Genomic DNA, 17,117 nt, shown 5'->3' with positions numbered 1-17,117 from the left:
AGGAGTTTGTTTTTAGTGAGCAAATTGCTGTTGTCTAATGTGTTTTTCCTGCCTCAGGTTCTCATCCAGATCGTGGATGCCTCGTCGGTGATCACGTGGGATTTTGATGTGTGCAAGGGCGACATTGTTTTTAACATCTTCCATTCCAAAAGAGCCCCACAGCCTCCCAAAAAGGACTCTCTGGGAGCTCACAGCATTACATCTCCTGGTGGGAACAACGTCCAGTTGATAGACAAAGTCTGGCAGCTGGGGCGTGACTACAGCATGGTGGAGTCTCCCCTGATCTGCAAAGAAGGGGAGAGTGTGCAGGTGAGGCAGGCAGAGCCCTGTGGGGGCAGATGGAGCCCAAACTGCCTGTTCTTACTCACAGCCCTGATGACTGAGTGCTGCTGACTCAGGGCTGGCCTTGCTTTTGGCCAGCATTTAGCTGCTGTTCCAGGCTTGGGTGCTGCAGGGAGCAGGGATGGGATTTATGTGGGATCTGCTGGGAGGGGAAGTTGCATCAGGTCTGCTAGGGACTGAGATGGATCAGCAAGGAACATGGGGAGGAACACCTAAAATGCACATCCAGAAAGGAACAAAACATGCTTTGGGCTGTAATTCTGACAGTTACTTACTGAAGCAAATATTCTGTGTTTGAGGAATATCACAGTGCCTGTCCTCAGTAATAAGAGAAGGCTGGAAATCAAGGCTGAGCTTCTGTGTGTTTGCCATCCTGATGGCCAGAGCTCCTGAAGGATTTTTTATGCCATATGCAACCTGTCCTTTAATTCCAGGTTTGATATAACATGCAGCATGTTTATAGTCACACACTGCCACTGCTGTTCCTGTTGATTTGAAATGAGTCAAACAGTCTCTGAAAAAGCAGCTCCTTAAGTCACCAAGATGGAAATGTTAAACTGGAAATATGGGCAGTGACCTCTTAAACTGTGAGGCAGAAGCCTTGACTGCTCTTTTCACAGTCTCAAAGGACAGCTGTGAATGAAAATAAATTGAAAAATGGATATTGTTTTAAAGCAGAACTTGTTCTTTCAGAATATTAAATCCTAACTCCTTGGCACTGTCAAACTGCTGGTGTTCCATCCCAGATTTGATAAGGATGTTATGTGGGGGGAGTCTCCCAGCACTGCCATTTGGCTGAGGAGCTGAAATATTAGCATTGGGCAAAAATTCTGGGCATGTAGGCACTTTTTCTAGGCTTAGAAAAGTAAAGTCAAGCCTACAAATCTCTTGTTAACTCAGTTAATTTTTGATTTTTGTTGTGTCTCCTTGCAGGGCTCCCATGTGACCAGGTGGCCTGGCTTCTACATTTTACAGTGGAAATTCCACAGCATGCCTGCCTGTGCTACAACCAACCTGCCTCGTGTGGATGATGTGCTGGCATCTCTACAGGTGTCCTCTCACAAATGTAAAGTCATGTACTATACAGAAGTGATAGGATCTGAAGATTTCAGGTATGTCTGGCCAAGGGCAGCCAATGTCAAAGCTTCACTTAAATACAATTATGAGGGCCTTAAAAAGTTGAACTGAGGGCAACTAATTTATAAAAGGGGTTAATTACTTGTCTGGTGGTAATATCACTGGTCATTTGAGAGCTTGTTGGGCTTGGCAGATTGTCCTGTAGGAGGAAGTGCAATTCAAATTCCAGTTGTTGAATTTCATTTTCTGCCAGTGGATAAATTTGACTGAAATGAAATCTGTCTCTTTGAACAGCATCTGGTTTTTGAAAGGGGTGCAGTGTCCTCATTGCTTTATGTGGTGAGGCAGAAAAGCTTTTGAGTATCTGCACCAAAGCTGTTACTTTCTTTTTATTCAGTGTGCAAACAAATACAGTACGGATACAAAGCAGAAATCAAAATCTTTGTGAGTTCTGAAGCTTAAAACTGCTTTCTTCTTTTTTTTTTTTTCCTCTGCAGGGGATCTATGACCAGCCTTGAATCAAGCCACAGTGGATTCTCCCAGCTCAGTGCTGCCACCACCTCCTCTAGCCAGTCCCATTCCAGCTCCATGATTTCCAGGTAGTGCCACAACAGCTGAAAAGCAAATGGATGTGATGGCTGGACCCTCGCCCGTGGCAGCTGACTGCAATACAGCATATTCAACTGGCAATTGTGCAAAAAAAACCCCACCCCAAAAAGCCTTTTATAGATAGTAAAGTAGCTGTTTGAATTTTACACTTAGTGGTTTTGATCTTTGTTAGATCCAACAGCTTGTCTCTTAACTTTAACCCTTTTTCCTAAATCAGCCATAAATATTTTTGCAAGTGTGCTTGCACAAATCCTAACTCTGAACACAAGGGCTCTTACTGAAAAGGAAAAACAACCAGTGCATCAGTTAAGAATGATTTCTTTTTTTAACTGTGTAGATGTTAAAAAGGGAAAAAGAAAAACCCTACCAAAAATGCTCTGTAGTGCATTAGAGATCAACTGCAAGTCTCTTGTCAGGACATTTCTTTCCATCCTGAGAAATCCCCTGTGATATTCCAGTGCTGCAAACTGTTCTCCTGTTGCCACTAATGATGTTCAAGACAAAGAACAGCAGTTGCTGGATACTTGACTTTGTGAGTCCATTTTTTTTCAAAGCATGCCCACAGAGCTGTGGCCAGGCTGTAACACTGAATATATCTTTTGTATGAGCACATTTCTGGGGAATTTGAGCTCTGGGTCTTGCTGGGTTAAAGCAATTTCTTCTTTCCTTGGATTTGTGCATGGAGCAGTGTGGAGAGAGAAGTGGAGAGCAGGCTCTCCCTCACTGTGTCACTCTGGGCTCATCCAGAGCTGCTCTGAGCTTCTGTTCCCAGCTCTGTGCTGGAGCTTCACTCTGCTTCCTTAGTGCATTCCAAGCAAATGGATTTTACTGAGATTCTCTTCTTGTCAGGAATTTCTGCAGAGCTTCAGCTTGCTGCTCAAAGCAGTCTGAAGGAGGTGTGGCTTCCATCCTTCCTGAGCACTTCTCCCTCCCTGGGGCCTCCTGTCCTTCCCTGTGCCTGGCAGAAATAGAGCACCTCAGTTCTGGTCAGCCTTGCTGTGAGCAGGGAGCACAGGGATCTTCCCTCTGAGTGATACAGGAGAAGATATTTAAGATATTAGATAGAAGATATTTAAGGACTTTCTCCACCATTTTCACAACTGCCACTGCTAGAGGTGATCTGCCATTTGAGATTCTGTGTCCCTGTTGGTCAGGGATTTGGGGTTCTGCCATTTGGGATTCTGTCCCTGTTCCAGGCCCAAGCTGGACCCTTGCTGAACTCTGTTCAGGTGTTCTTCCCTCTCCAGCCCTTTCTCTATGCACAGCAAAAGGCCCCAAAGACTGAACTGTCAGACACAGACCACACCTGGCAGTGGAGCAGAGAAGATTTTGGTCTCAAATGCAGCAGGATTTGCACAGTTAAACCCTTCTTGGTCTTTCCTTACCCTTGCTAGAGCTAAAATGTCCATGCAGGCACAAGGAGCTTCTGTGCTGGCTGCAGTCCCTGCTGGGAAGTGGGAGAGAGTCTGGCTTGGGTAAGTGGTGGAGGAGCTTCAGGAGGTGTTGCACTTGGAAAGTAGAACTCACTCAAGATTCTGGATCCCCTGCCTGAGGAATGCTGGTTCTGAACTCAGTGTGAAGCTTTTTTCTGCCTGCAGAGCTCTGGAGAGGCAGGTGACAGACCCCTGACAGCAGCTCTGCTGCAGCCCTGTTCTGGCTGTGGCACGTGCCAGAGCTGACAGAAATTTTAGTAACAGAGGTGCTCAGAGACCAACCTCCTTAAAGTGAAGCAAGTGGATCTGTTCTGGAGCTCTTTTAGGACTCAGAAGCTGAAGGTGGAGGTCAGGCTGTTACTGCTTTGGTGTCACACAGCTCCCACCACTGTCTGCACAGCAGCCTGCACAGGCTGTGGCTCCAGGGCTGCTCCCAGCAGCTCTGCCTGAATTCCTGACCCCAGGAGCCAGGCTTGCCAGCACAGGGAGTGCAGCTGAAGCACAGTGAGGTTCACCTGCTGACACTCATGACACTCATTCTTCCATTCACCAGGCTGTAAGGGCTGAAGATGGTCCCTTTCTCTCTCTCTCTCTCTCTCTCTCAGATGGCGATTTTGCTGACAACTCTAAAGATCTGCTCCATTCAACACTCCACATCTTGTCCAGGTGTCTGCCTTTGTAGACCTTTTTGAGTTGCAGTCTCTTTTCAAGTCTGAAGATCTATATTTTTGTTTTACACTTGAGCTGGCTCAAAAGTGGCACTTTGGGTTTTTCCTGCTTTTCATCTTAACACATCATTTAGAGCTCAAAGCACATTACAGCACAAACAACCAGGGAGATAAAATTCCACAAAAACAATAGTTAATCTTCCTGTAAGCAAAGTGCTGTGGCAATATTACTTGATCACTGCAGTCTAACTAAATTTCCCATACCCTGGTCTTTCTTTGTGTGATACTGCTCTTCCTTCTCTCAGCCAGTGACTCTTCTGTTGGCACCTTTCCTGTTATCAGTGTCCTTCACTTCCCTGTCCCTCCTCATGAACTGCATATCAAATTCTGTAAATGTTTTGTATACATAATACCTCATTCTTGGTAATAAAATACAGATAGTCTTTAAAAGATTTTTTTATTGTTATCAATAAATGTTAACTGTTTGGAAAAAAAAAGGGGGAAATGTCTTTATTTCATTGATCTGCTGCGAAGCTGCTGGGTTATTTTATGTGCTGGATTCAGGTCTGCCAGTGCTGGGTGAGGGAGGGGCTCCTTGGCTGCCCCCACCACTGCCACCTCAGGCAGGAGGCCCAGACAGTCACACTCAGGAAATGATGGTTTTTAATTAGTAGAAGTAGAATAAGCTTCAGCTATTTTAGAAACAGAAGCCAATAAATGTCAAACTGGGTTTTCTAATTCCTGGAGCTGGAGCAGAGGCTACAGCATGTTAATGGTTGGTCTTTCAAATTTGATCCAAGCTGTGAAGTTTCTCTACATGAGAATCTTTGACCATGGACATGGAGGTCTGTCAGCAGGACCAGATGGCTGCCTGACCTACTAAAGGCTTTAGCATGTGGTCAATATTTCTATGCCAGCAATGGTAATGGACCAGCTCTCAGCTGCTCAGGGGCTTGCTGAGTGCAGCAACCCTTGAGGTGTTGTGTGAGGAGGTGGCTTTGCTGGTCGGCTGGAGATGAGAGGGAACTGCCTTTGTGGCCAGTGCCCCTCTCTGAAATGGCAACTGAATAAAGCTGAGCCTCAGCCCCAGCTTGACCTGGGCAGGTGTGAATGGTGCAGGCCAGGCCTGCATCAAACAGCTCCTCTGGGTGAGGTGTCAGTCTGCACTGTGTGGTTCGGGATTTTATTTTATTTTATTTTTTAATTTTTATTTTATTTATTTTTATTTTTATTTTATTTTTTTCATTTTATTATGGACTTTTATGAGACAAAGCAAAACTGAACGAAATTTCACCTCTTTTTTTTTTTCCCCCCACCAGCATCCCTTGCTCCCCACAGAGCTGAGGGCTCCGTGTTATTCAGGTGGCTCCATTTGAAGCCTTGGTTTGCCATGGAGCTGTAAATTCCCAGGGAAGGATCCTGAGCTGCCGTTCCCAGTGTCCCTGTAGGAGTGTGCCTCTTGTTGACGAAGTGACAAAACTATCCTTTGTCCCCTTAAAAGCAAAGAAGTCTAGAAGCTTCTCTCCTCGATTAAGTGAAAAGACACCTCCTGAGACTTAGGAGACTTCACCTCAAACTTAAGGATAGCTAATTGGACAGAAGCCAAAAAGTCCTGCCCAAGCAATTAACTAGAAAAAGGAGTGAACAAAGAAACTAATGGCTTTTGGGAAGTGTTTGACGAGGAGCAAGAACGTCTGGCACCTAACTCAGTTTTTCTATTAGTTATTTTGCCTTTTATTACACCCTTTTGTTTCCAACACTGCAACAGAAGCCATCCTGCTGATTGTTGTGGCTCCAAGGGTAGCTGAGATATCCTGGGTGTGTTTTAGGCCTCCTGGAGCTCATTAGACCCAGCTCCAAGAAGTTACTGGAACATGTCCCCAGTGTGTCCCGCTGGAGCAGGAGCTGATCCTGGCCAAACAGCAGCGCCCGGGCCCTGCAGGAGTCCCCAGGGCTGGCTGCTCTCTGTGAAAAACGCCAATCACTTGTTTTTGAAAGTGTAATAGTAATAAAATGGTTATAAAAATAGAAATACAATTAGAGTAATAATAATTTGGACAATTTGGATTAGGACAATATGAGGCAATAGAAACAAAGAGTTATGGACAGTCCGGGTACCTCTTTCTGGGCAAAATAAGCCCGAAAAAGGACCCACGTTAACAGAGGATTAACCCTTAAAAACAATAACCTGTTGCATATTCATACATCTCATACATGATGCATAAATTCCATTCAAACACAGGATTCTGTCTGGGCAGTGTCAGCTTCTTCCTCTGCATCCTGACAGCTCTTCAGGGCTGAGCGAGGCAGGAAGAAGTTCAGAAGTTCATTTCTTCTGATAAGGGAGCAATAAATTATTTTTCTCTAAAAGATTTAGGTGTCTGTGGCTGCTATCTCGCTGCAAGTCCTTTCTTTAAAAAAGTATCTTACATAGCATAGTTTCTATTTTAACATTATGTTATCACCCAAAACTATATTAACACACTACTTAAGAAAATTAATACAGCATAACTTTCTAACATAACACATATAATATTAATTTCAATGTTTGTGAAAAGCCAATCAGAAAATACACATTTTTCACAGGGGGAAGGAGCGAGCCCAGCACAGCATCCCAGAAGCTGCTTCCCAGGGTGGGGCTGCTTCGTGCTGCAGGGAGAGACAAAGCCTTCCAAAGGTGGAAGTGTTAGGTTTTGGCTGGCTTTCCCAAGTCATCAGCAGCCAGCTCTATTATTCAGGCTCTAAAAGAAAAATTTGCCTTCTCCTGGGTTTTCTTGGAAGGGCAGGAAAGCACTTAGGTTATTTTGCTAACTAATGCTGGTGTAAGGGTTTGGATGCTGAGGAATTTAAGGTTGGGATTTTGCAGCTGGTTTTATTCCCGTCCCTCCGAGCCCTGCTGAACTCCTCCCACTTTGTGCCATCAGCCTTGGTCCCCTGTGGTCCCCTGGCAGCCACAGGCCAAGGGGAGCAGGGGAGGGACCCTGGATTTGGGGCCTTTTCCCTGTGCACAGGAGGGGAACCAGGGACTAAGAGAGAGCTGGGCCTCCCCCAGCCCTCCTCCTGGCCTAACAAACCCACAAAGAAATAAATCTCAAGCAAATCTCAAATCTCAATAAATCTCAGTCTCAAGCTTTTCTTGGTGCTGATGGAGCCTTCCCTTGTGCCATGGGTGATAAGGCCATGGGTGACCTTATCAGGGCACTTCTGCTGGGTTGGGGAGCCTAATGAGAGTCCTGGATCCCAACATCCCTCAGGTGGGGCCTGGGATCTGCTGTGAGCCCAGCACTGCCCCACACCTGGGGACTGTGCTTCGAAATGTTGGCAAAGAAAAGGGGAAACGAAGGAGAGGAAGGAGAGAAAGAGGAACGGGGGAAGAAAAAAAGGAAAAAGAGCTAATGTCACACAGCCTGCAACAGAAAAGGTGCAGGGCAGCCCCAGCCCCTGGTTTGCACACTCCCACTCCTCCTAAAGGCATTTTGTGCAGGAAACATCCAGCTGGGTGTTGAAGGGCAAGGGCAGGGGGACCCTGGGTGACTCCTCCACAGAAGATCCATAGCCCAGCCTGGGACCAGGTCCTGGATCTACTGTGTGGGGCCAGTGGCTCACCCAGATGCCACCCCACAGCCCAGTGTCCCCTGCTGACCCCTCAGACCCCCAAGGGGGGTGAACAGGTTGAGGCCAGGCCATGCTGAGCCCATGGGGGGGGTCCCAGTTCTGCCCTGCGACCCCAAATCCACCGCGGGGCACCCACGGGGGACAGCGGGCACAAACCCACCCACCCAAGCCCGGCGTGTGGGATGAAGGGTGACGGGCTGGGGGAGACCACGAGGGGGAACTGGGGCCGTGCTGGTGGCCAGGGACAGCGCAGGGACACGGATCTGTCCCTGCACCAGCCCCACTAGATGGTGCCAGCAGCCCGCGCACGGCCCCGGGCACCCGCGATGCCGGGGGGACACTGTCCCTGCTGTCCCTGCTGTCCCTGCTGTCCCACTGTCCCTAATGCCACCGGGAACACTGTCCCTGCTGTCCCTGCTGTCCCCACTGTCCCTAATGCCACCAGGAACACTGTCCCTGCTGTCCCCACTGTCCCTGCTGCCATCGAGGACACTGTCCCTGCTGTCCCTCCTGTCCCTGCTGTCCCTAATGCCATCGAGGACACTGTCCCTGCTGTCCCTGCTGTCCCTGCTGTCCCACTGTCCCTAATGCCACCGGGAACACTGTCCCTGCTGTCCCTGCTGTCCCACTGTCCCTAATGCCATCGAGGACACTGTCCCTGCTGTCCCTGCTGTCCCTGCTGTCCCTGCTGCCATCGAGGACACTGTCCCTGCTGTCTCCACTGTCCCTGCTGCCAGGGGGACACTGTCCCTGCTGTCCCTCCTGTCCCGGCTGTTCCCACTGTCCCTGCTGTCCCCACTGTGCCTGCTGCCAGGGGGACACTGTCCCTGCTGTCCCTCCTGCCACCAGGGACACTTCCTGCTACAAAGGAGGGACAGTCCCCACTGTCTCTATTGCCACTGGGGACACTGTCCCTGCTAGAAGGGAGGGACGCTCTCCCCACTGTCCCCACAGTCCCTGCTGCTATCAGGACACTGTCCCTGCTACACTGTCCCTCCTGCCACAACAGATAATGTAATGGTTGCCAAACATATTAATTATTTTACCATTTACTAGGAACTTATATTTAAATTCCATTTTACGCATTCATTTTTTTTATCTTTACATTTTTAATTTTTTTTTATCAAATAATCAAACCATATATCCCTAAATTATCCAAATCATTTGTCATCAATACACTTTCAATACACTCAGTTTGGAGCTGGGGCAGGAGCACTGGTCAATACTGGGAGCCACAAACAGGGCAGGGGACCCCTGTGTGACATCCCCTGCCCCTGATGCCTTGTGCAGGCTGCCCTAGAGCAGAGGCTGGACAGAGTTACAGAATAAAGCAGGGATTTATTAAAAGATCTCCTCCATGGATCCACCTTGTGCAGCACAAGAGCCCAGCCAGGGCTGCACCCAAGATGAACCAAAATGGCCCCAAAATGCACAACTGCTCACGGGGTCTCTCCCTTGGATCAGTTCTGCTCCATTTGCATCTTGCAGTTCATTGTCCCATTCCAGCTTTAGCCCATCCAGTCCCATCCTTGTTTTTCTCTCTCCAGCCCACAGGGTTTGTGCTCTTGGGCTGAGATTTGGATCATTTGTCCTTGGTGCCCAGCTGGAGCAGGAATTGTTTTGTCTCCCTGCTCTGTGCACAGAGCTCAGCATCCCCTGATGTGAACCCAGACCCACACACTAAAGCAGCACAGAATCTGAAAAATAGAAAAGCCAAAACCTGAGCATCACCCCCAGCAAGGACAGCACATCATTCATGGAGCAGCTGCCACTCCAGACCCACGGGGTGCTGGGCTGGGACACTCCCAGACCCTGTCCCTGTGCCCTGCACATCCCAGAGGATCCTGCATTCACCTCCAGGCACCATCCTGGCTATGGGTTTGCCCTCCCACTGCTGAGAATCTTCCTGAGCAGTCACCATCTCCCAAGAGTTCTGAGAAACTTAATCACCACTGGAGAAAACCCTTGAGGATCTGCTGGGAGAAACGCTGTAGAAGTGAAAAAATATCCTGCTAATTTCTTGGCTCCAGTGTGGATTGGCCCACGAGCTGCAGTGGGCTGTATCCAAACATTGAATTTTAATTATGAGCAGGATCTCACCAGGGACAGTGAGATGAGAAGAGGAGCAAGCCAGTGAAAAAGATGGAAACTGAAAATGCAAGTTCTCCCAAAAAAAGAGCCTTGAAGCTCTTTTTTTTGAAGCCTCTGTTCAGCAAAACAAAATTTATCTCAAGCATTTTTGCCTTTGCATAGTTATTTATTATAATCACATTTATTGCTGTAACATATTGCCTCTTCCTGGAGGTGCTGACACAGCAGCAAAGAGGAGGGAGGACCCTCAGGTCCAAAATGTGTGTGGCAGAACAGGGAGGGCAGGACCTGCTCCTGTCCCACGGCTGGCACTGGCACTGTCAGCTCCCAGGGGCTTTTCCAGCCTGGGGCGTGATGGGCAGGGCAGGGCAGGGCAAGGCATCCCTCTGTGCCATTCACATTCTCTGAAAAAATCCCTTCACCCAGGATTCTTCTCCTGAGAAGCCTCAGAGAGAAGGAAAACAATTCTGATCTCATTTGCTTCTCCTGTGCTGTGCTCATGTGTGGAATGTGTTTGGAGATTGTTTACCCACAGGTGATTGTTTCACTGGATTCTGCTGGGAGTTGTTTTCACTCTTTGGCCAATCAGGGCCAAGCTGTGTCAGGACTCTGGAAAGAGTCAAGAGCTTTCATTATTATTTTTTTATCATTCAGTAAGTATCCTTTCTGTATTCTTTAGTATAGTTTAGTACAGCATTGTTTAATATAATATAGTATCATAAAATAATAAATTAGCCTTCTGAGAACACGGAGTCAGCTGCATCATTCCTGTCTTTGTTGGGACATTCCCAGCAATACAATATCCCTCCTTGGAGTTTCTGCCATTCCCTGCAGCCTGGAGGGTCCACAGCTGCTCTGGCCACATCCCAGCAGAGCTGCAGAGCCCCTCTGTGTGCAGGAAGGGGCTGCAGTGGAGGGGGCTGTGCTTACCCCAGGGATGTCCCTGAAATCCCTCCCCAGGCACTGATGGATGTTCCACAGCAGCTCCCAGAGACCCCCTCCCATCCCAGTTTGTGCCAGCAGAGCTCTGCCAGGCTCACACTGAGTGTGCAGCCCCTGCCCAGGACGAGGTGCCCAGGCCAGGCTGTGCCCACACTTGGCACTGGCATCAGCCCAAAGCCACATCCCCACCCGGGGCTCAGCCTCCTCACAGAGCTGCCACGTTTGGGTGGGGGGCCCTGCAGGACCCCAGCACCCACTGACACCCAGAGCAGACCCAGGCAAAGCAGCCTGAGGATTTTTCTTGCTGGAGTCACTCTGGGGATGAAGGCTCTGAGGGCAGCTCTGACCCCACAGAGGAGCCAGCTGCAGATGGAGGCTGCCTCCACACGGTTTCCCTAAAAATCCCTATTTCCTGAGCATTCCTGGGGCCCATTTCTCCATCACCCATTCCAGCAGCCCCTCTGCATCCTTCCCCCAAGAGCAGCAGGGGCACAGTGGCACGATGACACTGCTGGCCTGAGGCAGCCTTGGGCAGCCACGGCCCCGGGTGTTTATTCATCCTTCACAAGAACCTAAAAAGAAAGGAAGCAGGGAAGGATCATGTGAGGTGCCCCCAAGAGGGCTGGCACTGCCAGGGACATCACCCAGGGCAAGGTCACGGGGTCCCTGCAGTGCACTCAGCAACTCAGAACCCAGGACATTGCTCTGGCTGCCCTGGAGGGCTCCAGACCCTGGCAGGGGCTCAGAGACCTTGGCACGGGGTCAAAACCACCTGTGCCTTTGATTGTAACCCATGGAAACAATTCCCAACCTTGTGTGAAGAGTTACAAGCCACAAGGGTTTGAGTAGAATGATAGTGAATTTGTCACAGGGTGAAAACGTAGAATTTTGGGGATTTAGAATGGGGGTTCAAGAGGCAAGATGGAGGAATCTGGGTGTGTCCTCTCCTTCTCCTCTTCCTCCTCCTTCTCCTTCTCCTCCTCCTCCTCCTCCTCCTCCTTCTTCTTCTTCTTCTTCGTCTTCTTCTTCTTCTTCTTCTTCTTCCTCTTCTTCTTCCTCTTCTTCTTCTCCTCCATCTTCTGCTGGGATGGTGGCACTTTTGGATTGGTTTAGAGTAGAGACAGACTGTCTAACACAGGTGATAGGTATTGGAAAATTATTGTAAATAAAGTACAGGCAGTTGTTAGTATAAAAAGCCAACACCACCCCAAGGGCAGGGACTGTGCCACAACCTGAGCTGCTGGACAGACCTCAGCAGGTCAGAGAAAGAATGGAACAGATAAGAGAAAACAAACAACCTTGAAAAGCAGAACTGAGGAATGTCAACTTCTTCTTCAGTTGTGGGGCTGGGAAAAAAAAAGACTTTTTAACACCTTGGGGATCATCTCAACCACAGAAACCCGAGATCTGCCCTGCTCACCCCAACAGAGCTGCAGCTCCTGGGCCCCACAGCAGCCTGAATTCTCTCTGAAGATATTTGATGCTGTGCTGTGCCTCAGAGAGGAGGGGGCCTCTTCTCCACCCCGGCCCTGATGCTGCTGAGAGGAGCTGCAAAGAGCTGAGAATGGCCTCTCCCGTTATTTGAATGAAGCCAGAAAAGACTCCTCTGTCTCCTTTTTGGACATAAACCTCTGCTGTTTGTGGATTAATTTTCTCAACAGTTTGAACAGACAGGTGTCTGCTAAGGAAGGCAGGAGCCTCCCTTGAAATGGAAAATGCAACCCCCCTCCCTCTGAATTATTATAATTTTGAAATTAAGGGGCTCTCAGGCAAAGATACAGGAGTAGGGATAACAATTCCTTACTAGGGAAGAAAATAAAAATAAAATAAAAAATGCAGTAATACAAAACAGCACTGCCAGAGTCAGACCATGCCCTGTCCCCTGTGTGTCAGGGGGTGGCACAGCCCCATCCCATGGGGGCTCAGCCCTCCTGCAGTGCCAGCTGTGGCTCTGCTGGAGCAGGGATCCTGCACAAGGGGGGAGTTTTCCTCTGCAGCTCCAGGGCTGCTGGAGATGGGCCTGGGCTCCCCAGCCCTGCAGCCAGGCTGCCTGGGGGAGAACAGCAGCCATGCCATCAAACATGAGCTTTACAGAGCTCCTGTACCTGCCCCATGTACAAAAATACATTTACAGGGGGGAAATGGAGGGAGTGGGCTTTAAACAAAGCAGGATGGAGCAGGCAGCAGAGAGAAGCTCTCTGCACACCCTGAGCTCAGCAGGGCCTTGCCCTTTGCTCAGTGCTGGCCCCATGGCTCTGCCTTCAGGGTTCTGTTGTGCACAAACACCCCCAGGTGTGTGCAGAGCCCTCACTGCAGGTGAGCACAGCCCCCCTGTACCCCAGCCCCTGCCTGGGGCTCACCCCTGGCCCTGGGGCACACATTCTGTGCCATTCTGTGCCATTCTGTGCCATTCTGTGCCATCTGAGCAGCAGCCAGTGCAGCTGATGAGGCAGTGTCAGAACTCAGCTCATCCCTCCGGGTGTCCAGAGTTGCCAAGGACCCCGTCAGGGGGCTTGGAGACCCTGGCAGGCAGCCCAGAGCACCTGGGGATTTGATTCTGACCCCTGGAGCAAGTTACCAGCTTTGTATGAGGGCATGAAAGTCACACAGGTTTGAATGGTGTAATAACAAAATGATCATAGGGTGAAAATGGAGATTTTAGGATTTTTGGTAAGGGGGTTATAGGGAAAGATGGAGGAACTTGGGTGTGTCCAGCCTTTCTCCTTCTTCTTCTTCTTGTTCTCCATTTTCTGCAGTGATGTTGGCACTTTGGGGTTGGTTTAGAGTAGAAGTGCACTGTCTAACACAGGTGATGGGTATTGGGAATTAAGTGTAAATATGTTATATGTAGTTTGTAGTATAACAGGACAACACCACCTCAGAGTGCCTGTGGCTGCCCTGCTGAGCAGATCTCAGCTGGGCAGAAAGAAAATTTTATAGATAAGAATTAATAAACAACCTCAAGATGGAACAGTGAAGAGTCCAGACTCGTTCTTCAGTGGCGCAGGCTGGAGCAGAGACACCTGCACATCTGGGGCAGCAGTGATCAACCAAAACCCGAGAAGGCAGAGGATTGCCACCCTCATGTGGCTGGGTCAGGTCACCCCGCCCGGCTGGCGCTGTCACACAGGGCTGGGACAAAGCCTCGCCTTTGTTTGCTGCTCCTTGGGCGCCGCAGCAGCTCCTGGGCAGCGTGAGCTCACCCCGGGCTCGGTTTGTCTTCATGCTAAACCCTTCCTGGAGATGTCAGCTGCCAGAACGGGTCAATTCTGCTTCATGGCACTGCCTCGGCGCCGCACGGCTGTGACAGAGTGACAAACAGACAGACAGCAGCAGCATCCCTGGGGAACGGCTCCGGCTGGGGGCTCTGGGCTGGGCTGGGCCGGGCTGAGCTGGGCTGGGCTGGGCCGGGCTGGGCTGGACCGGGCTGGGGTGGGCTGGGCTGGGCTGAGCTGAGCCGGGCTGGGCTGAGCTGGGCTGAGCTGGGCTGGGCTGAGCTGGGCCGGGCTGGGCCGGGCTGGGCTGAGCTGGGCTGAGCCGGGCTGGGCTGGGCTGAGCTGGGCTGGGCCGGGCTGAGCTGGGCTGGGCTGGGCTGAGCTGGGCTGGGCCGGGCTGGGCTGGGCCGAGCTGGGCTGGGCTGGGCTGAGCTGAGCTGGGCTGGGCCGGGCCGGGCCAAGCCGGGTTGGGCCGGGCCGGGCCGGGCTGGGCTGGGCCGGGCTGGGCTGGGCTGAGCCGGGCTGGGCTGGGCTGAGCCGGGCTGGGCCGGGCTGAGCTGGGCTGGGCTGGGCTGAGCTGGGCTGGGCCGGGCTGGGCTGGGCCGAGCTGGGCTGGGCTGGGCTGGGCTGAGCTGGGCTGGGCCGGGCTGGGCTGGGCCGAGCTGGGCTGGGCTGGGCTGGGCTGAGCTGGGCTGGGCTGGGCCGGGCTGGGCCGGGCTGAGCTGGGCTGGGCCGGGCTGGGCCGGGCTGGGCTGAGCCGGGCTGGGCCGGGCTGAGCTGGGCTGGGCTGGGCTGAGCTGGGCTGGGCCGGGCTGGGCTGGGCCGAGCTGGGCTGGGCTGGGCTGGGCTGAGCTGGGCTGGGCCGGGCTGGGCTGGGCCGAGCTGGGCTGGGCTGGGCTGGGCTGAGCTGGGCTGGGCTGGGCCGGGCTGGGCTGGGCTGAGCCGGGCCGGGCTGGGCTGGGCTGGGCTGAGCTGAGCTGAGCCAGCCTCGGTGGCTCTGCAGGGGCTGGGGCTGCCCGTGGAGGTGGCCGTAGTGGCGGGACCGCCTGGGAGCTTTCCTGACACAGCCTCGGTCACCGGGATGTGCTCCCGAATCCAAAAGCAAGGCTGGGGCTGCCACAGCTCGGGGTCAGAGCCGGCAAGAGCGGCGGGACCCTGCCCTGCCACACCCCGGGTGCTCCGTGCCCACTTCCACATCCCGGGATCCTGCCCAGTCCACATCCCGGGATCCTGCCCAGTCCACATCCCGGGATCCTGCCCAGTTCCACACCCCGGGATCCTGCCCACTTCCACATCCCGGGATCCTGCCCAGTCCACATCCCGGGATCCTGCCCTCCTCCACATCCCGGGATGCTCCCTGCCCTCCCGGGCTCCAGTGAGTCCCAGCACATCCCCCTGGCAACCAGGATGGTACTGGGAGGAACTGTGTTGCTCCTCTCTGTGCAATGGGCAGGCTGGAATGGCAGAGTCAGCTCTGGGAAATGGAATGCTGGAGGGTCTCTGCCTGTTGTGTCTGTATTTATTGTGCTCGTGGGGTTCTTTCTCCCTGTCCATGCCTAGAAGGTGCTTCCCCAGTGTGAGCCTGCCCCCAGCACAGCCCCTGTTTCTGGAATCACAGGCTGGTTTGGGTGGGAAGGAATCTCCAAGTTCAGATAGACCCAGCCCTTCCACAGACCAGGTTACTCACACGTTACTCCTGGGATATGATCTCTGATTTGAACTCTCTGATCCTTCCCAGGCTGGAGCAGATTTCACAGAGGTGCCAATGCTGAGTGTGGACCAGGGGACCAGTGCAGAGCTGGTCCAGCAGTCACCCCTGCTCCCCCCACCACTGAGGGACATTGGGGGGCAGTGAGGAGCATTGAGGGGCAGTGGGGTCCAGCTCCTGGGGACATCTCTCCACTGCAGCCCAGAGAACAGCTGGCATTTTGCAGCTTTGCACTTTTATTTTTACCTGCAGAGAAGCTGCTCCAGGAGGGGAGGGGGGACACAGCAGTGCCTTGCCCTCCTTGCCTCAGTTTACCTTGTGTAAACAGATCTCAGCTCTCTGCCCATGCTGAGGTTTTCAGCAGCTCCCTGCAGCACTCAGCCAGAGGGATGGAGCTGTGAATTGATTGTTGATTTTCCCTTCCCACATTCCTGCTGGGAGAGCAGAAGGAACTTGGCCAGCAGCAGCACCAGGAGCCACATCCATCAGCACTGGGTAAACAGAGCCAATTGTTCCCAGCCCTGCAGAAGGGACAGGAGGGAGCACAGGAGCACCCACACGGGTCACTGCACGAGGAAAACACAGGCAGGGCCATTGGGAGGGCCTGGCTGACCCACAGCCCTGCCTGGCAGATGGGAAGAGGTATCCAGGTCCTGTGTTAGAGCAGCATCCTCTCCTCTCCTGGTGCCACTGGGGCCACGCTGGCCTTGACAGAAATGAGACCTGAATTTGAGCACAAGGCAGCAGCACAGGGAAACTCAGCCCAGCCAGCTTCCCTCTGTCTCACAGCACTGCTGGGAAGGCTGATGGAAGTGCACATCATTCCCATCTCCAGAGCCAGGGAAGAGCCTCAGAGCTGGGCTCAGGCACCTGGGGACAGCTCTGATGCAGCTCACAAAGCTCACAGCCTTTCCCTCCAGCCCTGCAGGGAGGGGACTCTGAGCCCCATTTCCTGCAATGTCCCCAGGCTGGCAATGTCCCCTGCCCTCCAATCCCCTCCAGCCAATGTGACTCTGGGTTCTTCATCTTCTAGTCCCAGAACATCACCTGCACAGCCTGATGTAGCAGGTGGCTGTGGCAGGAGGTTGGAACGAGGTGATCTGTGAGGTTCCTTCCCACCCAACCCATTCTGTAATGCTATGGTTCTGGGATTCCATGGTTCTGGGATTCCATGGTTCTGGGATTCTGTGGTTCTGGGATTCCATGGTTCTGGGATTCCATGGTTCTGTCATTCCATGGTTCTGTCATTCCGTGGTTTTGGGATTCCATGGTTCTGGGATTTCATGGTTCTGTCATTCCATGGTTCTGGGATTCCGTGGTTCTAGGATTCCATGGTTCTGGGATTCCATGGTTCTGGGATTCCATGGTTCTGTGATGCCAGGTTCTGGGATTCCATGGTTCTGGGATTCCATGGTTC

General features: G+C 52.0%; 1 protein-coding gene across 1 annotated transcript in view; it reads left to right on the top strand.

The window, feature by feature from the left end:
• The window catches only part of SEC14L1 (SEC14 like lipid binding 1), a 43,539-nt gene extending 38,958 nt beyond the window's left edge, over window positions 1-4,581 (top strand). The window contains exons 14-16 of the mRNA XM_054644849.2: window positions 58-309; window positions 1,276-1,454; window positions 1,917-4,581. Of these exons, the coding sequence (XP_054500824.1) occupies window positions 58-309; window positions 1,276-1,454; window positions 1,917-2,022 (537 nt within the window). The 3' untranslated portion in view covers window positions 2,023-4,581. The remainder of the gene's footprint in view (window positions 1-57; window positions 310-1,275; window positions 1,455-1,916) is intronic.
• The last annotated feature ends 12,536 nt before the right edge of the window (window positions 4,582-17,117 follow it).

The sequence above is a fragment of the Agelaius phoeniceus genome, chromosome 19 (genome assembly GCF_051311805.1).
Source record: "Agelaius phoeniceus isolate bAgePho1 chromosome 19, bAgePho1.hap1, whole genome shotgun sequence".
Taxonomy (NCBI): Eukaryota; Metazoa; Chordata; class Aves; order Passeriformes; family Icteridae; genus Agelaius; species Agelaius phoeniceus.
This window is presented reverse-complemented; position numbering and strand designations above follow the sequence as displayed.